Genomic DNA, 22,743 nt, shown 5'->3' on the forward strand with positions numbered 1-22,743 from the left:
TTAGCGGGTTGTTATCTTTAGGCTTTGCTGATAAAGAAAAAGGGAAATGTGATTCATAGACACTGAGTTTTTGGTTTATTTTTCTGTTGTGACAAATTCAATATGGAGACTGCATTGGTTATAAGTAAAATTTTCTCTTCGATTGCCGATCCTTTTGTATTATCAGGTAGTCTCCTCGACGAGGGTCTAAAAAAAGTCTGCTGAACTTTTGCATGCATTTTAACCATGCATACCTGGTATTCGAAAAGTAAACTTAGATTTGTTGTCGATGCAATGTGTGTAATGAACAGACCCCCTATAAAGTACATGCATACATATGATATACATATACTCCTGATAAACGTCAATGTGTAAGTACATATATGTCTGTCGGTCCGTCTGTCGTGATGAGCGCCTAGTAATCACAAACAATAAAAGCTAAAATCATAATATTTTGAATAGAGGCTGCTGTGATATCACGTTTCCGTTCGTTCCAAGTTTATTTACCAATTTACCAATTTAAAGATTACATTGAGTCATTATTATGCCAGAATGAAGAAATTAATTTGCACCACCCCACCCAATATTGTTATTTAACAATACACATTTCTAAAACAGAATCTTCATATTTACGTACTTACGTTCGCATTAGCAAAACAAATAGCACAATTGCCAATCTAAATTTAAACGAGAAGGGACGTGTGAGACGCTTTTTACGCGTCACAACTTTTATACCCGGCACTCAGTACTACATCTGTACCTTAGCGGTTTTTTTTTTTTCAAATTTTACATCAACAATAATACTCACGCCAACACGCTTCTTTCTCTCGCCTCCCTCCCTTAGAGCCACACACTACAGAGTCAGAGGCAGAGACGTGTCAGAGGCAGAGAATGTGCAAAAAACAAATATAAGCTGCAGGACGGGGTCGGTTAATAATTAATTTCTTCATTGTGGCCATAATAATGATCCAATTGGATCCCGATTTGGTGGTCTGATAGATATGGTCATTCCCTACGGAATTTTTAGTTTTCTTTTATCTTCAAAATTGTAGCTTTGGGAGGTTTTCGACCTCTTGCGTGGGCGGAAGGGGGCGGGGCTAATTTTTTAAATACACTGGTTTCAGTGTGAGCATACAGCAATCTGGATGCAACATTTGGTGGCTCTAGCTCTTATAGTCTCTGAGAAGTAGCCGACAACAAGACGGAGAGACGGACAGACAGACATGGCTATATCGACTCGGCGATTGATGCTCATTAAGAATATATATATACTTTATGGGGTCGGAAACGTTTCCTTCTGTGCGTTACATACAACCGTTATTCGCACAAATACAATATACCCTATTTACTCTTCGAGTACCGGGTATAAAAAATACTTAACGAATCCAATGACTCACGATCTCCATTACTTCTATACCTGTATGTATGTAGTCAAATACAATAGTTAAAAACCCTTATAAATAATAATTACACTAACACGGAAGCTCTGCAATCAGATGAGAAGATTTTATGTCGACCTAAGTCCTCCTCGACCATCCTGTTTCGGTCCTAGGGGACCGCGACAAGTTATACTTATGGAGCCGGACACAGCGCCTCGATGTCCAACGTCTCAGAATGGGACTCGTCCATATTCTTGGTGTCCAACTGTTGCCCCTCTTTGGTTCCTTGAGCATTGAATAATGAGCAAGAAGGAACTTTGTGAGTCGTGTTCCTACGCGTCACTACTTTTATATTCGTAACGTCAGTATATATGTACATACATATGTTCATACATGTGCATGTGTTCATACATGTGCATATGTATGTACATTGAGGTTGGTCTGGAGAATCGTTTCGGTGCGGTATGGCGTTGTTCAAAGTTCTTTTGATGCAATGATTTTTTGTGTTATGCCAACGCACACCAATTTAGTTTTAGTTACAAAATTACAAATCTAATGCTAAGGAATCTTGAACCAACAACTTAACGCAAGTCCTTGTGGTCCGTCAAGCTCACCAAGATGCCCAGCACCCAGCTGAATAGTTTTACGGCTGGATGTTTTATTTATAATCCTGAATAGCTGCAGCATGTTGAGACTTAAAGATTCTCCGAAAGATTCCAGCTGCCTCAGGTTGAATGGAAATTCATCCATAGCCAACTTTCATCGCACTACATCCTGAATTTGCTGGAGTTCCTAAACGTGAACGGCGTTTACATTGTCCGGTGGATTGACCTCGTCAATGGTTCGGAACTAATTCTCCCAATTATACCCGATTGTGTATATGGACGCGAAGGCAATGTCCACATTCTGTTTCTTAAATAATGGAAGTCGTACAGGACGGGATATCTCTGCGAGGCGTCAGCTCGTAAAGCAGCCATCGGCGGCAACGGCCATCAGGTTGTGATCCAGGTTTTGCCTTTACAGCCGCTTTAGCACCTTTTCTCAGGCCAAAGAGGCATGCACAATCGCAAAATTGTTCGGACGCCCAACTGCATTGCCGACACCAACACCATCATCGGCAGCATGTCCGCGCGCACCATGTTCGAGGGAGAAATACTTCCAACTTCCAAACACTTTTAGCGCAGCAATGATCAGGACACTGAGGGTGTTGTGGTGCTACCAACGGTACCAATACGAGCTTTTTACAATGCCTATTGTATGCCTGCAGTGTGGCTTTTGCACTGTGGACATGAGGAGTTTGTCGGCAAACCGAAAACCCCAGGGATGAACTGTTATTGATGCGTTATTGATAATCAGGATAGAAGAGTGGCCCTGAGTCCATGAGTGAACGATTTGGAAGACAACACCAAAGGTTATATGTCACCCTGGACCATTACTATCATAATTACTATCATAATTTAATATGGTTAACATTGACAGCATAGTAAAATAAGTTAGATTTACATTCTTATTTAATTTTCTTATTAATTTCTTATTATTTCTTAAAATATAAATAATAGCACAATAAGCGTAGTACTTACTCAGATGGAAAAAAGGTGCCGCTAGAAAAATCAGGGATGATATTCGTATGGAACCGATAAGCGGGTGTACGCCAGGCAGTACACAGTACAGTAATACAGTACAGTATTCGTTGGAATGTTGCTAGCCTCTCGACAAATATAGATCTGTTTTATATTCCGAGAGGGTACCTAGCCAATGGAGAGTTAAGTCTCAATAAAATGGAGGCAACAATGCCGCTGAAGTTGAAAGATACATGACCACCGTGCTTTTCGACGAGCTTGAGGAATTCAAACGACAAAACATGGAAAGAATTTTTATGGACTAATAAAATTATATTGAATTTATTTGCATTTTTAATTTGTTTAACTTATTTGAACGCCAGTTGCTTCATGTTGCTAAGACACAGACCGGGGTGGGCTGTTAACAAAATGTTTTAAGTTGTTTTCCTTTTGGCACCAAGTACCGTCGTGCCGTGGAGAGGCGAAGACGGCCATTTCGGCTCAAAACTATCCAAATTTGAATATAAAGGGTGCTTGGAGGCGCCGTTTTACAACTTTGCCACGGTCGCAAAAATATTCATTGGCACGGCCTTGGTGCTCCACCAATCAAAGAAGGTTGCAGATGTTTTTGCCAGACATATGGCATATTCTTTGTCATATTTTGAAACTGCGGAATGTGCAAAGGGTATCGTTTCATGGGTTTCCATAAATGTACACATATTTACACCGTCCTGGTTTCTTTCCTGCAGATATGGGTTTAGCGTCTGCAGTGTGTGTGTCTACGGAAGGGCGGTGAGCTAAAGGAGCGTGTTGGTGTGAGAAGTGTAGTAGATGTAGATGACAGATGAAGAAAATATGTAAAATTTGACAAAACACCGCTAAGGTATGGATGTAGTACTGAGTGCCTGGTATAAAAATTGTGACGCGTAAGAAGCGTCTCACACGTCCTTCTCATTCTGATTGTACCCTAATTGTAACTCGTTTTCGTTGGCCAAAAACTCTAGATTAAACTCTACAACTAAGAGAACCCTGCATACTAGGTTACGGAATGTGAGAATAACCTAAAAGAGTATCAACATCAACAATACTTATTATACCCGGTACTCAAAGAGTAAATAGGGTATATTGTATTTGTGCGAATAACGGCTGTATGTAACGCACAGAAGGAAGTGTTTCCGACCCCATAAAGTATATATATTCTTAATCAACATCAATAGCCGAGTCGATAGGGCCATGTCTGTCTGTCCGTCTTGTCCGCAAAAGGGCGAAAACCTCCCAAATCTACAGTTTTGAAGATAAAAAAAAACTAAAAAACGCCATTCCGTAGGAAATGGCCATATCTATCAGATCACCAAACTGATCATTATTATAGCCACAATGGAGAAATTAATTTCCAGTGGCTAAACCCACCCTGTCCCGCAGCTTTTGATGTTCTTTTTACATTCTCTCATTCACACTCTGCTTCTGCTTCACTCGGCCCCTGCCTCTGCCCTCCCCCTGTCGTTGACTCTTCCGACTTTTAACCAAGACTCGGTTTTTAACGCTAGATGGCGCTACTTTCGAAAAATTTGCTGTGAAACCTATCGGTCATTATTGCATGAATGTGCAGACCATTGGACCATCAAAGTTACGTACAAGAAGTTTTCATAGATGGCGCCACTTTCGAAAAATTTGCTGTGAAACCTATCTGTCCAAGAATGTACCAATTTTATTGCTGTTTTAAATATCTCATAAATTGGAAAATATTAACTGATCCAATTTGATTGATAAATTTTATTTAGTAGGCTTTTACTACGTGTTCTGTAATGTGAACGATATCTAGTGGTTGGCGATGTCTTCTACATCTAGATGTAGTGCCGGGTATAAAAGTTGTGACGCGTAAGAAGCGTCTCACACGTCCCTTCTCGTTGCCAATAAACCTAATCAAAAGCATGAATGACTGGCAGTAATGGCAGTTGTACATCTACGACATTGATGGATTTAAGAAAAACGAGAAGGGACGTGTGAGACGCTTCTTACGCGTCACAACTTTTATACCCGGCACTCAGTACTACATCTGCACCTTAGCGGTGTTTTGTCAAATTTTAAATATTTTCTTTATCGGGCATCTACATCTACAACACTTCTCCCACCAACACGCTCCGTTAGCTCGCCGATCTTCCTTAGACCCACACACTGCAGACTCGCTGTAGAGACAGAGGCAGTGCCCGCACAAAAAAAAAAAAAAAAACAAATATAAGCTGCGGGACGGGGTGGATTAAAAGTCGGTAGAGGAATCTGCAGGGGGAGGGCAGAGGCAGGGGCCGAGTGAAGCAGAAGCAGAGTGTGTAGAGATTAGTATCGGTATTAGAAATATCTTCACCATACCAGGGTATAAAGAATTAATGCATATCATATTGATTACATGAAAATGTACATATGTACATGCATATATATGTACATATCAACATAAATATATATATGTGTGTGTGTAGAAAAAGCCTCAGTGGCCTTCCAGTGACTGGCACTTACGGACTGACTTGGGCAATGTTCAAGCGAATTTTTTTTACCCACTGCCCGTTTTTTTTCTTATAAAACACAACCAGAGAAATTATTATCAACTAAACCCGTGCGACCAATACAATTAAAGCTCGCCGTCAGTAATAGCTTTTGTTTTGTTATTATGTCTAGTCGCGCTTTTCACGATCTCGTGTGCTTTGGGAAATGCTTCTCTTCCTCTTCTGGGCTGAAACTTATAACTCAAAATCTTGTAAAAATCACTGGTGATAAACGGTTATAGATTTCTTTACCAAATTTTCGCAGCTGATGGATCCTAGGCCAAGCTGTTCTATCCTCGAAGTAAAGACTGATATCTTAGCTAAGAATCCCTTAAAGCGCAAAAGTTCGCAAGCCCCCAATGGGTGCTTCGATTTTAATAATTTTTGTTTAATCATGTAATTTAGCTTAAAGGGTATGCCTAGACCAAATTGCATGCGATTTTGTACATCCTTTTGTAGAGAAATCATTTACCAAAATACAAATTAAATCTTGCATTTGCAGTAAACAAAATACTTTTCTGTTTGCTGGCTTTATCGCACGCCTGTTCGACGCTATGAACGATCGATAGAGGGGAAGAGACGAAGACGGAGAGAAGAGAGCGTTGTCTGATAGTTGCGCAGCTCTCTGGCTTGCCATTCATTCAATAAGAGAAGATAAGAGAAGAGGGTGACTGGGAAAAACATGTGCTTAATATAAATTAATAAAAGAGCGGTCAAAGCTATAGGGTGTGGGTTGAAGGCCCCGGATATAATAAAAGTTGTTTGATTTGTAAACGCCGCCGTTTCATATATTATATTTTTTTTTAAACTTGACTCACTAAGTGTATCTAATCAAACCCTATAAAATAGAAAGACAATGACTAGGTGGTTTAATTTTTATTTTAAATTCTATATTTTGCTAGTCATTACAGCCTCTCGTCAAAGGTCCTTCAAATTTTCACTTAGCATTTCTGTAAAGGTTCAAGATTTATATACCTTGAATCGTACTTAGATTTCATCTAAACGGGAATATGGTTTGGAAAATATAAAACATATAAATGAAGACACCCTGCCAAATTTGTGTACAAAGCATACACATCAAAAATAAATCGATTACAAATGTATCTATGTATATGAGAATATAATTTTAATGGAATCTAACCATAATCAAGGTATAGCTGATTTAACAAGCCATTTGCGTCTCGCTTGATCAGATCGTAGACACAATGGGGGCATCTAGCCATGTGACCCCGCAAAGTTGTTATCATTCTGCGTGGAAATTATTATATGACTACCAAAATTGTATCATCCCAGATTAGGCAGTAATCTATTTAAGATGTGTTTTTTTTCAATTATCTAGGATGAAGCCAAATAATACAAGAACGTAAGCTACACAAGATTTCTCTATTTCTCTCTTTTGACAGAAAAAGAGTCGTAAATTGTATTTGAAATAGCTTTGTTATAAAATATGTTTTATATATTTAATATTTGTTTCGATATTCGTAATGTACATAATACGCATTTTTTGTAGCAAATAACAAATAAAATCTTGTCATTACTTTATACCAGGAACGGCACGGCCTTATCTAAAGGGTATAGGACAAGGCGCTGCTACTGCGCTGCCGCTCACGTACACGCGTATTACAGTGATTCTTCACACACAAACGCAAAAACGGTTCGTCAATTTTATGTGTCCTTTATACCCCCTTATTTTACGATATTAGCTTAACATCTATGCAGAGACGTCCATGTCAGCAGTAGAGGCCCTGACCCTCGTTTTGCTCTACGTGATAGCTACAGTACTGACGCTGAGTGGGCGTGAGTCCCAATGTATCCACCTCCGATTTGAACTGCTCCATGCCCCCGACACCAGCCAGATAGCCATTCAGTTTGGTGGCCACATAGCTGCTCTGCAACAGCGTGGGGCTGAGGTTAAGAGAGGTGGCTAGATCCTTGTGACCCTGCAGTCTATATTTTTGATGATAGCTTTGGGAATTTAGAATGTTTATTAGCCTTGACGGAGATGACGTTTTGTTTCAACTTACGCTTCGGCCGCATAAAAGTTCACCTTGGGTACCACCTCAGTAGTAATAACCTCGGGTGCCCGACGCTCCTGCTCCTCCAGCTTGGAGGTTACAGCCATTTTCTTTTGCTCATTATCATGGTAGAGAATCAAGGAGGCGTACTGACGCTTGATTGGAGTCGTCAGGCCGTACTCATGATTGTTCCAGAACAGATCCAATAGCTCCTTGAAGCTGATAACTGTGGGATCGTAGTCAATTTCCAAAACCTCCGTGTGATCGCCGCTGTTGAGATTTGAGGGTTAGTAAGGCGTCGGAGAGTGATTGGTGTAGAGTTTCGTAGAAGTGTGCGAATAAAAAAAAGATATTCGGGTTAGAATGATCAAAGTTAAATTTCTCTAATCTTACAGTTTACGGTACGTTGGCAATTCAGAGCTGCCCCCGGCATAGCCCACAGTAGTCCTTAAAACGCCCCGGGTCGCTCCATACAGCGATTCGGCTCCCCAGAAGCATCCCATCCCGAAGGTAGCTGTGGCTTTGGGAATGTTAACATGGTGCACAGGCGATATGCTGAGTTCCTTTTGTTCATTTCGAACAGTTCTCTGAAAGTTGGCGACAACAAATGAATAGAAGAGTGAGTAATATTGAATACATTTCGTTGCATTGTAGGTCACACCAAGAACAGAAATTTGAGAATGTAACCAAATCGCAGCAGCCAGCGCATTTTACAACAATTCACACTTGTGCACTTTTTTAAATTTCTAGTGTGTTTCTCTAGCAGTTCATTCTTTCACTTTCTCTTTCTTTGTGTGCTTTCGACAAAACAGCTGATTGCATCCACACACATTACAAAACCAAAATCAAGGTCGATGGTTTAAACCAATTTTCAAGAAAACTCAAGTTTATCATGCTTATTTCTCACGTTTGATAAAAAATAAACATTAGAAGACACTGATGTAAGCAAGTAAAATATTTCTTGCCTTAAAATTACGAAAAAAATGCGCAAACATTTCGTGCCGAGCAGGTTGGTGTTGGTAAGCAACTAAGAATGGTTGGCCAAAACTAAGCAAAACGAAATACCTAGCTAAAAAGAGCAAATGCTTTCCACTGTATTAAACTACTATTTATGACCAAACTGATCGGCTGACCTTGTCAGATCTTGCGAGAACTAAATACAATTAAGAAATACTCACCAGATCCTTAAGCTCAGGATGTGAAACAGCTGTCCTGATGGTAAGCGACATTTTACACACAAGATTTTTTTTTTTTTCTTTTGAAATTTCAAGACAAACTGATGAATCCGTATGCTGGTCGCCACATTTTATAGCGCCGGCTCTCAGCTTACTACGCTCGCCGGTAGTAAAAGAGGCGCTATCTCTATATTTGTCTCTATGCTCTCCCTCCCATGTTCGCCCACTCTTTTTCTCTCTTTGGCACTCTCACAATTCCTCACTGATTAACTGCGCAGCACGACAGGTTTTTAGTACGTTGATCTGGACATTTGATCGTGGTTAATCATTTATATGTTTATATATTCTAACTTAACACAGGATTAAATTTTAATAGTTAATGTGCTACTTGTTTGGCTCGTACTTAATACGACTCAGACGTAAAATAAAATCCAGCAAGAACATTTGTATTTTGATCTCCTTAGGATTTTCTGTCACATAGAAGCCAGGCACACCAGCCTTCTGCAAAGTGGATTGCTGGTCATTAACCTGGGGGAAAAACAGGTGAAGCAGTTAAATAAAAGGGAACACCAGCAAACCATGTATTGTGCAAACCTGCCTTTTGATCAAGAATTTCAATAATCTTCTTATCGGACTCGACTAGTTTTTTTGAATGTTTAAGTTTCATTAGGCCCAGAATGTGCAGAAGTTCCTCGGGATCCTTAATTTTGGCCTGCCAGTCGTCCAATTCAATTTCATATTCGTTTTCTACCTGCATACGCATTTTTATCAAATGCCTCTCAGTCTCATGCTGAAGTTCCATTAGTGCCTTGACTATAACGAAAATGCTGTCATTCAGCACACAATTGGCCAGTTCTGTTAGAAGATCGTAGGAAATTCGGGTTTGCAGGTTTCTGTAAGCAAAATCTAACGTTATTTAAGTGTTTGAGAGCCTATTTAACTTACTCTGGCAGTTCGGCGTGCATTTTTCTAAGCTGATCCACGAGAAAATAGATTTTGCGCTGTAAGAATTCCGGAGATGGTTGCGGATATGGGTCTTCTGCCACGGCCACCGGCTCATTTTGCTTCACATGTCCCTCATTGGACACAGTAATGTCAGTCATATTGTGTTTTTTGCTCTTTTTTATTTATAGTTGTATACTACTTAGAAAAATCAAAAGTCTGCTCAGCTTTGCACTACATGAATGAGTTTCAGCTGTTGTTCAGGACTGCAATAACAGGAAATATCGATGACAGAAAAAGCCGCGAACCTTGTTATATTTAAAATAGTCTTTATTGTAATTGTGCTGAACACGTATTTTTGATTTGAAATCAGTGCTGCTTACAAAATAATGATTACATCAGGAATAGTTATGTTGTATTTTTGTTGACTAAAAGTTCAAAGACTTGCGAGCCTTGATAAAGTGCGCACCCGTCTCATAGGTGTAGACTCGATTTAGTTTTATCTTGCGTCGTTTCTTGGGCTCCATTTGAAATTTTCCTTGTCCCCCGCAGCTGGGAGTAGCTGGTACCAATGATGAGAAGCATTCTCTTTTGCTGTCCTCACTCGCTTCTACAATTCTTAGGCTGTTAAAGCGTTGTAAAATTTGGCTGGTCTCCGTCTCGGTGCTCGACATGATTTAAGGCCTAATATTCCGAAAGGCAATATTGCGTTGCTTGAAATTGTTGGCATGCAACTGATTTCCATTAGCCTAAGGCAACAATTTATATGCCAGTGATTGGTGTGCAATGTCCATACAGTCATAAAAATCGTCGTGGAAAAACCTTTCTTTATTTCTACATCTGCCGTTTTATGGCATTACCTGCCAAATTGTACAGTTTTTCGCTGAAAATAACCCCTAATCGTATTTTAACGCTCTTTAGGTATTCAGCTGGGAGCTGTCTTATAATCCACAGACGGTATATTTTCAAGAGAACTTAGGTATGTACAACTCCCAATTATGAACATATCTCGACTTACCCTTAAAATAGGCAAGTGGAATCATAACCAGTGGAAGATAGACTGCCTCTTAAATCACAAATATTTGTATCCATGACATTTATTTATCAACATATCGGCTTTATTAATGCCCAATTCAAATCCTCGGGATAAAATCCTTGCCTGAAGCCCAGTACTCAGACGCGATCCAGATGCGACTCAGTACTTTCTTGCGACCGAAACAGGGAGGATATTCCCATGCTAACGATAAGAAATCAACTCTGTTGTTGTTCAGAAAACCAACCGATTAAAAACCGAAGAAAAGAAAGAATAATTCTATCTTCTGTCGACAAAAGCAAGAAACAATTAAGGAAACAAGCAAAACAAAAGAGCATTAAATGAAGACGATTCAAAACTTATTATAATTGATTAATCTCATACTCGGTACTCATTTCAAAAATTTATATGGAGATAAAACACATGTTTATGATTTATCGGACCTATCCAATAATGCGGTGCTTTATCCATGCATTGTTGTGTTTCAAGCTCCATATCCACTCTGAAATAACGCACTCCTCCTGCTTTCATACAAAATTTGAATTTTTAACGGATCTCATTTTGTAAAGAAACACTGAACAGTGTACCCAGAGAACATGCACTTTGGGCAATCAGAGAGCACAGAGCGAAATATATGGCAATTTCTGTTGCAAGAAAATATAGGGCATCTGAATACCGGGCTTAAGTCTTGCAGTACAGTACAGTAAAAATACAAAACCTTAGTTTTCCGTAATATGTTGTATTTTTATACCCGGTACTCGAAGAGTACCCGGGTTGTAGAATATGTCGAATATTTGCTCGATGGTGTATGTACATATGTACAATGTAACGCGTAGAAGGAAACGTTTCCGACCCCATAAAGTATTAATTAAAAAAAAAAAAATGTTTTTTTATTCTTGATAAGCATCAATGGCCGGATCGATATAGTCCGTCCAGATGAGCGCCAAGATGAGGCCATAAGAACTACAGTCACTACCGCCCACACAAAAATCGAAAATCTCTAACGACCTCAAATTGGAGAAAACTAAAAACGTTGTTCCGTAGAGAATGTCCATGTCTATCAGTTCACCGAACTAAGATAGGCTTAGGATAGATGGTAGATAGATAGGCTTATTAAAGCTTTAATATAGCCAGAATGAAGAAATCCATTTGCAGTGGCTTCACCCGACCACTTTCAACAGCTTTGTTTACTCCTACTATTCCGCTCGCACACTTTGCCGCATACAAAGTGTGGCTCTGCGTGTTGGCATGAGAAATTATGTAGATGACAGATGTAAACAAAATTTAAAATGTAAAATTCGAAAATATCAAAAGTGGACATTTTTTTTTATATTTTATTTTTTTGTTGTATTCATTTGTTTATTCCTTCAATCTAGTCTTTTCTTGCTTTATAATTTTGTACAATTTTGAGTGCGGCCGTATTCGGGAGTGGGCGCCCAACGCGCGCGGTACTGCCGCAAGCCATTGCTTCGCACGCAAAAGTGGACATATATATGTACAGCTGTGTTCAACGAAATAGTAGTGCCGCAACTCACCACTTTCAAAGCTATTTTAAGACATATTTAATCATCCAAATTCAACAAGTGATACCTTTTTAGAAAGCCTGAAATATACACATTATGAACCAGAACAAATGCATTCCATATTCTTGACTTACATGACTTTACAAAAATACCCATGAAAACTGATGTTCAATGAAATAATAGTGGATTTTTGAAAAATCTAAAAAAAAAAAACCGAAACTCAGGTTAATATTTATCTTTCATGCTCTACATGTTTGTTGAGGTTTAATATTAAGTTTTTTATAATTTTGATTTAATTACTTCCCCTCTCCTGCCTGTAATATATCAATAAAGGCCTGCCCAAGCTTCATTAGGATTTTAGCCAATAATTTTGTAACCACTGGCTCTCACTTTGCTCTGGTTGCTGGAAGTGCATTTATTATAATGCTTTTGGCATTCTTCCATAAGATTTTGATAACATTTAGATCCTGATTTGAACTCCTTGATCCTGAACTGATTTGAACATGGAAAACTGCCGATGTTTTCAGATGAAACCCAATTTCTGGCGAGCTTTCTTGAGTGTTTCTGATCATATCTTGTTGAAAGATCATTTTTACAGGTGTTTTTCGACTGGAATACAAATGTAATGTATGAAAAAGTATGCTGGCCCACATAATTTTGTAAAGTGCTCCAACTAGAAGGCTAGGAAGTACCACTTAATATGGACTGGAGCTCATAAGGATCAGCCCAACATGCCCAATCCCGTTTTTCCAAGAATTTGAACACTAATCTATCTGATGTCTGTGAACGCCAAATATAATCTTTTTGTTATTTCTTACCATATTAAACAAGTTATATAAATATAACTACTAAATAACTAATAAATATATAATAAATAAATACATAAGTAAATAAATAACACAGACTGAAGTAGAAAAATTCCTTGAGTCACCCTGCCAAATAAGCTTTCTTATTAAAATCATCAAATATGAAGAAGTTGTGACAGAAATCAATTACTTGAACAATAATCGAGAAGGGACGTGTGAGACGCTTTTTACGCGTCACAACTTTTATACCCGGCACTCAGTACTACATCTGCACCTTAGCGGTGTTTTGTAAAATTTTAAATATTTTCTTCATCTGACATCTACATCTACAACACTTCTCACCCCAACACGCTCCGTTAGCTCGCCGCCCTTCTCTAGACCCACACACTGCAGGCTCGCAACAGAGGCAGCGCCCGAACACAAAACAAACGAGAAGGGACGTGTGAGACGCTTCTTACGCGTCACAACTTTTATACCCGGCACTCATGACTACATCTAGATGTAGAAGACATCGCCAACCACTAGATATCGTTCACATTACAGAACACGTAGTAAAAAGCATACTAAATAAAATGCATCAAAAAATTGGATCAGTTAATCGTATTTTCCAATTTATGAGATATTTAAAACAGCAATAAAATTGGTACTTTTTCCCTGCACATTCTGTGCAATAATGACCCCTAGGTTTCACAGCAGATTTTTCGAAAGTGGCGCCATCTATGAAAATTTCTGGTACGCAACTTTGATGGTCACTCTTTTTCTAATACAGAGCGTTAAAAACCGAGTCTTGGTTTTAACTTTTAAAAATTAGCAGTTGGGCACTGTTTCCGCACCTCCTCGCAACCGGTTCGGAATCAAAATCTCGAAATAAAAAGCCAAGTGCTGCTGGTTTGACCGAGTCGGAATTCAAATCAATTTAATCTCTTCTTCTTTTCAATTTCGATATTCACCTATTAAATGCATGTTCTTCCTCTTTCTCTATCGTATTCACATATTAAATGTATGTTCTATAGCAACAAACTTCTGTGAGCATGTCGTAAATGCAACAATTCAATATCTTAATGCTACAAATTCATTTTACTTATACAAAATACTAATTGCTCCCGGCCATAAGGCCTTTGCGCTAATTTTTCGTAAACAGCCACCAAAACTGGTCATTGGGACAATAGTGCATCTGCACCTCAGCGGTGTTTTGTCAAATTAAATTACAAATTTAAATTTTTTCTTCATCTGTCATTTACATCTACAACACTTCTCACACCAACACACTCCGGGGTCTAGGGACCCACATGCTGCAGACTCGAGGCAGAGGCAGAGGCAGCGACCGCACACAAAAAAAAAACAAATATAAGCTGCGGGACGGGGTGGGTTAAAAGTCGGAAGAGGAATGGCCATTTCCTACGGAATGGCGTTTTTAGTTTTCTTGTATCTTCAAAACCGTAGATTTGTTACAGACGGACAGACAGACATGGCTCTATCGACTCGGCTATTGATGCTGATCAAGAATATATATACTTTATGGGGTCGGAAACGCTTCCTTCTGTGCGTTACATACATCCGTTATTCCCCACAAATACAATATACCCTATTCACTCTTCGAGTACCGGGTATAAAAACATATATAAGCTGTGGGACGGGGTGGGTTAAAAGTCGGAAGAGGAATGGGCTGGGTGACGACAGAGGCAGGGGCCGAGTGAAGCAGAAGCAGAGTGTGAATGAGAGAATGTAAAGAGAACAACAAAAGCTGTGGGACAGGGTGGGTTTAGCCACTGGAAATTAATTTCTCCATTGTGGCTATAATAATGATCCAATCGGATCCCAATTTGGTGATCTGATATATATGGTCATTCCCTACGGAATGGCCTTTTTAGTTTTCTTTTATCTTCAAAACTGCTAATTTGCTCTGCTAATTTTTGAAATACACTGGTTTCAGTGTGAGAATACAGCTGTTCGGAGTCAAAATTTGGTGGCTCTAGATCTTATAGTCTCTGAGAACTAGCCGACAAACAAGACGGACGGACGGACAGACGGACAGACAGACATGGCTCTATCGACTCGGCTATTGATGCTGATCAAGAATATATATACTTTATGGGGTCGGAAACGTTTCCTTCTCTGCGTTACATACAACCGTTATTCGCACAAATACAATATTTACTCTTCGAGTACCGGGTATAAAAAGCTCGCGTCCCTCGTAATGCAGAGCGAAATAATTGACCTAACATTAGTAGTCGATGGTATCTTAAAAGTGTATCAGAGCTGCAAATTGATTCAACATTATTCATTTTAGCTTAAATCAACGTTTCAACTGAGTTTATTGTTCTAATGAGCTGTTTTATTTTTAAAATTAGTTTATTTTCGATAGAGTGTCTCAAAGCCGATATGTTTCTAATGAAAAGTGAAAAAGTTTTAACTTATCGCGAAAAGGGCTATTTGCTAGAAACGTTATCAAAAGCTATTTTACGATCCGAAAATTGGTAAAAGATCCTGAATATCACTGGAAAAACCTTGCCCACCATTAGATGGGGATCAGTATTACTATAGGGATATACAGGCTCCAAAACATGTAAAATGTCTCGAAATTTCCAAGGAGGGTCCCTTATAGTGTGGCCTGGAGTAGCAAAGTATTATGGAAAGTGAGTAATATGTTTTGTTACTTACAAAATAAGCTCGGAAACATATGTTTAACCATTGGACGAAGATCTTCTTAATTTTTGGGGAATGCATTATGGAGATTTATAGACATTTCAACCGGATAATGCCGCGATTCATGTGTTTATGTACATACAGATTTTGAAGTGGCCAGCCGTTGTTCCTGATTTTAACCCAATTGAAGACCTTTGGTTAATACTTTCCATCAAAGTGCAAATGCACGGAAGACACTCACCACATTAAAAGAGTATAAAAAGGATATTGTCAAGGAATGGTCGAATTTGGATACATGCTTACTTCCAGGAATGATATATTGAATGCCAGGACGCATAACATAATTTCTAATAGCAAAGGAGGTCATATTTAAGCAATTAAATACAATTTACAAATTTTAAATTTGAGTTAATTTAAAGAAACTTAAGTTCCTTTGAAATTATAAGTTCACTTATTTCGCCCACCTTATCTGTGGGGTATAACGGATGTTTGTAACGCAGAGAAGGCAACGTTTCCGACCCCACAAAGTTAATATTGTTGAATATATCTTGATCAGCATCAATAGCCGAGTCGATTGAGCCATGTCTGTCTGTCCGTCCGTCTGTCCGTTCGTCTTGATGAGCGCTTGGATCTCAGAGATTATAAAAGCTAGAGCATCCCAATTTTGCATCCAGACTTTTGTATGCTGTTACAAGTGTATTTCAAACTTTCGCCCAGCCCCCTTCCACCCCCGCAAATCGAAAGAATCTGCTGTATTCAAAATCTTAAAGATAAAAGAAAACTAAAAACGCCATTCTGTAGGGAATGACTATATCTATCAGATCACCGAATGGGATCCGATTGGATTATTATTATACCAAAATGAAGAATTCGTTTTATTAAAAGTACCGCATAAAAATCATCATTTATGCATTTGAAAACTTAATACTTGTCAGATTGTAAGCCAAAACCACAAAGTATTGGGTCCACAATTTAGCTGCATCAACTAGTTTTTCGGAATGGCAAAGTTCTTTACATCCAGATGTCAGATACTTACATATCTTTATTTGAAAAACAAACAGCTAAAACTGAAAGATTACAGAAATACCAGTTTTTTTAATAATTAAAAAAATATATATTCATAACAATAACAAAAATATCTATAGACAATTTCTAAGATTTCTCTTTCAGAAAAAGTTTTTTTTGGTTCCTTGAGGAAAAATTGTGTCGCGTAGTGCTGTTATTTTCTATACGATTCTTGAGATCTTCTACAAAGATATATATTAAAATATATAAAAAAATACGATATATACGACTCTGTATTTTCGTGTACTATTCAAACCCAGTGAATTTTGGTACAGTGCGACAGAGGCTTTAATTAATTGTATCAAAGATCAAACAATCATTTTGTAAAATTATTAACACCTTATAAAGGCATTAATGGGCTACATATATTTGAAAGTCGCATTAACATATTGCATCAACTTTCGTTGAAATCTAGTTTAAGTCGGTGCTGCGAATCCACTTCCGTCTTTGTCCGGTGCGAATCGACTTTAGCACCAGCTATAAAATAGTTTTGAAAATCCGTCTTATTTTGACCGTTCTACAGCTTGCAATGCGTCCCACGGAATCGCCCATATGTGTAGCTATAGTATTCTTACTCTTTATTCAAGGAATTTGCCGAAAGCTATGTATTGGTCCGCAAAACCGTGTGGGCTCACCGGCTTTAATATTTGAAACTTTAAAGTTTAAGTCAAAACGGAAATTTGAATAGTAAGGCCATAGTACATTTTTAAATACAAAATTTTATCGAAAAATAGTCACTAGACTAGAGCCTATGCCATTAGAGCTGCCCCTGATATACATACATATATAATCACAAAATAAATATCGATATATGTTAATTTAGCGCATACTAAAACATACTAATAACATAATTTGTCGACGGTAACAACCATATGTGTCCGACTGTTATATCATATGTTAGGCGTTACAATTTTAGTTTCAGTTAATCGCGAAAGAAACTTTTAAATACCTATCAGAACAATAATAGCCAACAGCCAAAAATGAAAGAAATTGATTTGCTTTGACATCGCGAGAACCGAACAAAGTGCCCTGAATTCAATTGATTATTGTGTAACTGCGTAAAAGATGAGGCAAACAACGGACAACGGAAACTCTGATCATATAAGTTATTAAATACCTAATAATCTACGTCAAAAAGCACACAACGTAACAGAGAAAACAGTGCATTAACGAAAATAGCAAAGAAGAATTTTCTTCAAGAAAAACATCTGGCAGGTAACAGGCAGACAACAATAAAATCAGAGAGGATTAAAATAAACATTTAAATACCGAACCAAACCATGTACACTATCAGCAAGGGACCCAGCAAAATAGTTGCTAAGACGCGACGAGGTAAGTAAAGTGAATTTAAATGTACATTAATGGGGAAAAGTAAAAAAACTCAGAGGCCGGGCACGGAATTGTTGCCGAACTGTTATGTCACAACAATACGTTGAGCGGGAGCGCGCACTCTCTCGCTCTCTCTCTCGAAAATTGTTTTGCCGGCATTTTTAAAATTATACTGGCATATGCATTATTATCCCCGTTTTCTTTCAGGTATGGTCCAAAACTTTGAAAAGTTCGAAAGCATCAAGGAGAGCAGCAAGAAGAACGGTAACTTCGATCTGAACAGTCCCGGGACATCAGAGCACAACAAGTAAGAGAACACTGCTTATGCAAACAATGCGCACATGTTGGAAATGTGTTGGAAAGGGAGCGAGGGACCCTCGTCTTATCTTGACAGTTTATCGCCTGAGACAAGAAACGTACCTAGCAGTCCTATGATAATTGAACAGCGGAGCAGAGCTCTCCCAGTCGGAGGCAACACGTGGGTCAAGCTTTGGTTATCGGCTACTCCCAAAGGCAATGACTTTTCCGCCCGTTACGTCACAAGCTCCTAAGCGAGATAAATGGGAGCCACAGCAACAGAAAGTGCACTGTGGGTAAAACGCTCGTTTTTTTTGGCTTTAATCCAAAAAATAGAGTGAGAGCTCTACAAATTGGCATGAGTGGTCGTTAGACTAAATTTTGTACAAAAAAAATGTTGTCATTTGGACCCCGCCTACCTCCCGCCCTCATACGAACAGGAACCTATTTACGTCGTATTTATTATAACAAAATGTGTTGAAAAGATTAATTATGATAAAAGATCCTTTAAAACGTTTTAGAAATTTAAAAAAATATATAATAATTGACTGATTGAATTATTGATTGGTTTAGTACTTGCTTAACTAAGCAATAAATTTGATCATTTTCGTTTGAATTGTAATAGTTTCATCTTTAGTTAGTCCGTTTTTGTCAATACTCCTTAAATTACAACATTTTATTGCGTCTGCTTCGCGATTGTTGTTGCTCTAGATCTCCAGCAGCGCTTCATGAGTAAACTCATAGGCATCTGCAAAATTTAAAATTTTCCGAAAAGGGGCAAAAACGGACATAAAGTATTAACACCACATGATTCCATAATAATTGTTTAATATCATGTAACTTGAACCTCTGTGCAGTGCTGTGCTGTGCAAACGTAATATTCCACACAACACACGTGCAATTTTTAGTACCAAGTTAAAAATATATACGAACAAAACATTGGACAATTAAAAAATACACAAAACCATAAAAAAACATGTATTGGCAATTAATTGAAATATCTCGACTTATTACATTCATATTTTTACTTTTATTTAAACTCTTAAATCGAGCTACAATATAAGCTGCAAGTGGCTCAATGTTTCCCGCACTTTTTCACAAGTCAAAGCATCTAAAAATCAGCCGACTTTGAAAGCGCTCAAAAAATGTATGGGTACTCCGTAAAAATCTTCTAAAACCAGTTTTATTCCACCTTGGCATTCGGGAATCAGACAATTTAAGTCGCATTCAAATATTTTACCAAAAAAAAATTACATTAATGCCAAAAATTCGGGCTTTTTACCCATAGTGCAGTGTAGGCTACATGAAATATCTTGCATTTACATACATAAATACATATGTATATGTAGCTATGTGTATATGTATATGTTAGCTATAAAACATTAGTATAAGTTTTAGCTATCTGTCTGTGTAAATATATCAATTTGAACCGTATGTAGAAACGTAGAATAGTTTGCAGAAGTGCCGCGTCGTAAATATGTAATAATTAGTGGAATTGTTGTTAAAATGTAATATTTTCTTTTTAAACCAGTATCCCGCGACCGTTCTTTCAACAGAGTGCCTCAAAACGGATAACACCCACCAAGCTGATCGAGGATGAGGTGATAACACCGCAGCATGAAGAAATCATACGCTATATAAATGATTGTAAGTTGAACAAATAAGAAACAATGCGCATGCATTCAAGTGATACGATAGATTTAAATGACAACATTTCCCTTATAGCTTGGAACATGCTAGTGGCACCAAATCCGTATGATTCGAGTACATTGGACAAGCCCTGCGAGAAACCAGTGGCAGATGCTAACAATAACAATGCAACTAATCCAGTGGAATCTATTATCGCCAATAAACCATTTGCAACCTCTGCATCGGCGGCTGTTTGGGTAGAACCACCTAGCCCAGCGTTGCAAGACTTCAAGCCCTTTGATCTGGAATCCTGGTGGGGTCGTCGCTTGTTCCAAAACATTACTAAGACCCTCTAATTTGTAGTGCTAAGCGGGTTAGGTAGGGCTTGCTGAGGGACTTATTAATAGCTGGCCAGTGCTTCCTTTGATCATTTCTAATAGGAAAATAACACTATTTATATGTATATATATGTACATATATGTATATTTATATAAGCGAGCGGGTTGTGCGATAAGTCGATAAGCAATATAATGTTGGTTGATAACGAATAGGTAACACACATATATGTATGTCGTCTTAGCTATAGTTTTCTATTAGCAAGTTAAGGAGTAAATAACTAGTTGTTACTGTTCGCCAATTTACATATGTATGTACATATGTATCGACATACATATGTATTTTTGTGCATTAGATTTTTAAATATGTAGTAAACGCTTGGCAGTCTCAAGAATCACATGAAAATTAAGACAACTTACAAATAGAAAAGCTTTGAAATCTTTAGTGCTATTTCGTTTTTTGTCACGTGTGGAAGAGTCACTTTATCAGTGTAGATTAGTCTGTATACATGAATGATTTTGGATTTTCTTCTAGGTAAAGCCTTTTTGTTCATTTAGAATTGGCTGATCCCTTTCAGAACTAACACTAACTACGAGTAAACAGTTCCTCATCTTCAATCCTTTTTATTTACCATGAACAAAAAAAAGAAGACTAAAAATGCTAATATATTTCAACGTGACAATTTCGCACAAAAATTATATACATTGTTTGAAATACATAAAACATGCAATTTTATACCTGACACTTGAAAAAACTTTTATGGTTTTTTGTACCTTAACGAATTTTTTTAAATTTTCTTTTTTACATTTTACATTTTTTATACATATTGTATCAACATTTATATCTACTTCACTTCTCACGAAGTTCTCAAGAACCGCACACTGAAGAAACACTGCAGAGTCAGAGGCCGCACACTGCAGAAGCAGAGTGTGAATGAGAGAATGTGAAAAAACAACAAAAGCAGTACAGGGTGGGTTTAGCCACTGCAAATTAATGTCTTTATTCTGTCTATAATAATGATCCAATCGGATCCCAGTTCGGTGATCTGATAGATATGGTTCAACCCTACGGAATGGCGTTTTAGTTTTCTTTTATCTACAACATTGTAGCTTTGGGAGGTGTTGGCCTCTTTGCGGTGGTGGAAATACACTTGTAACAGTGTGAGCATACAGAAGTGTGAATGCAAAATTTGGTGGCTCTAGCTTTTATGGTCTCTGAGATCCAGGCTCTCAACAAAACTGACGGACAGACTATACTTTATGGGGTCGGAAACGTTTTCTTCTGTGCGTTACATACATCAACTTTGTGCACAAAAACAATATATCCTATTTACTCTTCAAGTACCGGGTATAAAAATAAAGAACACAGGAGATACAATTTTTTGTTGTTGTAATTTTTCTAAGTTTTTAAAGTCTACATTTTGTTAAAAATAGTTCACAAAAATCAAAATGTTTACATTTAAAAGCTTAATATTTCCCGACGGTACGCTAAAACCATAAAGTGTTTGGGTTTACTTTTTAGCTGCATCGATCAGCTTTTCTGGTGAGCAATGTTCTTTACAATCAGATCTAAGATACTTAAGTTATGTGAAAAAACAAACCGCTTCCCAAAAAAAAATTACTTGTAGAAATTACCAGACCTTCAAAATTCTTCAAAAAAAGATCTGTCATAGAAAAAAAACCCTAGTTCATTACAAATTTTAATGTCCGAATCTATCAGAAAAAGTTGGTTTGGTTCCTTGAGGAAAAACATTTAGATTTTGTCGAGTAGTGTTAGTTGGCAAGAGATCTTCGAAAAAACAGTTACATGCGATGGAAATAAGGTTGAGGTCTATGGTATCAGGAGGATGGCATAGAAATATTTTTCAATGTCGTGAAGACTTCCCCTCAAAATCATCCGCATAAACTACAGCAAATTCGAGATAATGGGAATGATTCTAAAGGAGCCTTCAGCAGGATGAGTTGAAGAAGGATCAGTTATATTAATTCAGCAACATTCGTAGCAGTAAATCGCTGATAGATAAGCATTTAGTACCCTTAAGGGATGGATATCCTCGAATTGAGGAAATTTTTTGAAATCTCTGGCTCCAATTAATGCAAAAACAAATCAACCTGTGTTGTAACATTTAATGCTTTTTTATACCCGGTACTCGAACAGTAAATAGGGTATATTGTATTTGTGGGGAATAACGGTTGAATTTAACGCACAGAAGGAAACGTTTCCGACCCCATAAAGTTGATCAGAAAGTCTTGATCAGCATCAATAGCCGAGTCGATTGATCCATGACTGTCTGTCCGTCTGTTTGTCGGCTAGATCTCAGAGACTATAAGAGCTAAAACCGCAAAATTTTGCATCCAAGCTGCTATATGATCACACTAAAACCAGTGTATTTCAAAAATGAGCCACGCCTCCTTCCGCCCCGAAGAAGGGCGAAAACCTCCAAAATCTACAATTTTGAAGATAAAAGAAAACTAAACGCCATTCCGTAGGAAA

The 22,743-nt window shown here is 37.9% G+C and overlaps 4 protein-coding genes across 7 annotated transcripts; 1 reads left to right on the forward strand and 3 right to left on the reverse strand.

The window, feature by feature from the left end:
* Positions 1 to 6,884: 6,884 nt before the first annotated feature.
* LOC117591256 (peptide methionine sulfoxide reductase) lies at positions 6,885 to 8,804 on the reverse strand. Of its 4 annotated transcripts, none has more exons than XM_034284442.1 (4): positions 8,648 to 8,804; positions 7,875 to 8,056; positions 7,479 to 7,739; positions 6,885 to 7,419 (listed from the first exon to the last, which is right to left on the reverse strand). In XM_034284442.1, exons 1-4 carry the CDS (start codon positions 8,696 to 8,698, stop codon positions 7,185 to 7,187), a joined length of 729 nt encoding a protein of 242 aa, XP_034140333.1. In that variant the 5' UTR covers positions 8,699 to 8,804; the 3' UTR covers positions 6,885 to 7,184. The 4 variants fall into 4 exon arrangements, with proteins under 4 accessions (XP_034140333.1, XP_034140331.1, XP_034140334.1 ...); XM_034284440.1 differs by having other exon boundaries at positions 7,863 to 8,056; XM_034284443.1 differs by lacking the exon at positions 8,648 to 8,804 and adding an exon at positions 8,435 to 8,546 and having other exon boundaries at positions 7,863 to 8,056.
* Positions 8,805 to 8,959: 155 nt separating this feature from the next.
* Positions 8,960 to 9,842, reverse strand: LOC117591258 (gonadal protein gdl). The gene is made up of 3 exons (XM_034284444.1): positions 9,590 to 9,842; positions 9,243 to 9,537; positions 8,960 to 9,172 (listed from the first exon to the last, which is right to left on the reverse strand). The coding sequence occupies exons 1-3, from the start codon at positions 9,745 to 9,747 to the stop codon at positions 9,029 to 9,031; spliced, it is 597 nt and encodes a 198-aa protein (XP_034140335.1). The 5' UTR covers positions 9,748 to 9,842; the 3' UTR covers positions 8,960 to 9,028.
* A 145-nt stretch (positions 9,843 to 9,987) lies between these two features.
* LOC117591259 (protein Z600) lies at positions 9,988 to 10,784 on the reverse strand. The gene has a single exon (XM_034284445.1). The coding sequence runs from the start codon at positions 10,258 to 10,260 to the stop codon at positions 10,015 to 10,017; it is 246 nt and encodes an 81-aa protein (XP_034140336.1). The 5' UTR covers positions 10,261 to 10,784; the 3' UTR covers positions 9,988 to 10,014.
* A 6,736-nt stretch (positions 10,785 to 17,520) lies between these two features.
* Positions 17,521 to 20,557, forward strand: LOC117591237 (MAPK regulated corepressor interacting protein 2). The gene is made up of 4 exons (XM_034284411.1): positions 17,521 to 17,991; positions 18,196 to 18,295; positions 19,817 to 19,932; positions 20,011 to 20,557. The coding sequence occupies exons 1-4, from the start codon at positions 17,940 to 17,942 to the stop codon at positions 20,268 to 20,270; spliced, it is 528 nt and encodes a 175-aa protein (XP_034140302.1). The 5' UTR covers positions 17,521 to 17,939; the 3' UTR covers positions 20,271 to 20,557.
* Positions 20,558 to 22,743: the final 2,186 nt, after the last annotated feature.

Source organism: Drosophila guanche, unplaced genomic scaffold (assembly GCF_900245975.1).
Source record: "Drosophila guanche unplaced genomic scaffold, DGUA_6, whole genome shotgun sequence".
In the NCBI taxonomy this organism is placed as follows: Eukaryota; Metazoa; Arthropoda; class Insecta; order Diptera; family Drosophilidae; genus Drosophila; species Drosophila guanche.

What these genes read in the sequence shown, in the direction of transcription:
- LOC117591256 (XM_034284440.1), bottom strand. Translation starts at nt 8,698, where the DNA reads ATGTCGCTTACCATCAGGACAGCTGTTTCACATCCTGAGCTTAAGGAT. An exon ending in ATCCTGAGCTTAAGGATCTG is followed by an intron (nt 8,057 to 8,647) that starts GTGAGTATTTCT and finishes GCCAACTTTCAG; the next exon opens with AGAACTGTTCGAAATGAACA. An exon ending in TTGCCAACGTACCGTAAACT is followed by an intron (nt 7,740 to 7,862) that starts GTAAGATTAGAG and finishes AAATCTCAACAG; the next exon opens with CGGCGATCACACGGAGGTTT.
- LOC117591258 (XM_034284444.1), bottom strand. Translation starts at nt 9,747, where the DNA reads ATGACTGACATTACTGTGTCCAATGAGGGACATGTGAAGCAAAATGAG. An exon ending in ATGCACGCCGAACTGCCAGA is followed by an intron (nt 9,538 to 9,589) that starts GTAAGTTAAATA and finishes TTTTGCTTACAG; the next exon opens with AAACCTGCAAACCCGAATTT. An exon ending in TTGAAATTCTTGATCAAAAG is followed by an intron (nt 9,173 to 9,242) that starts GCAGGTTTGCAC and finishes TTTTTCCCCCAG; the next exon opens with GTTAATGACCAGCAATCCAC.
- LOC117591259 (XM_034284445.1), bottom strand. Translation starts at nt 10,260, where the DNA reads ATGTCGAGCACCGAGACGGAGACCAGCCAAATTTTACAACGCTTTAAC.
- LOC117591237 (XM_034284411.1), top strand. Translation starts at nt 17,940, where the DNA reads ATGTACACTATCAGCAAGGGACCCAGCAAAATAGTTGCTAAGACGCGA. An exon ending in AGTTGCTAAGACGCGACGAG is followed by an intron (nt 17,992 to 18,195) that starts GTAAGTAAAGTG and finishes GTTTTCTTTCAG; the next exon opens with GTATGGTCCAAAACTTTGAA. An exon ending in CATACGCTATATAAATGATT is followed by an intron (nt 19,933 to 20,010) that starts GTAAGTTGAACA and finishes TTTCCCTTATAG; the next exon opens with CTTGGAACATGCTAGTGGCA.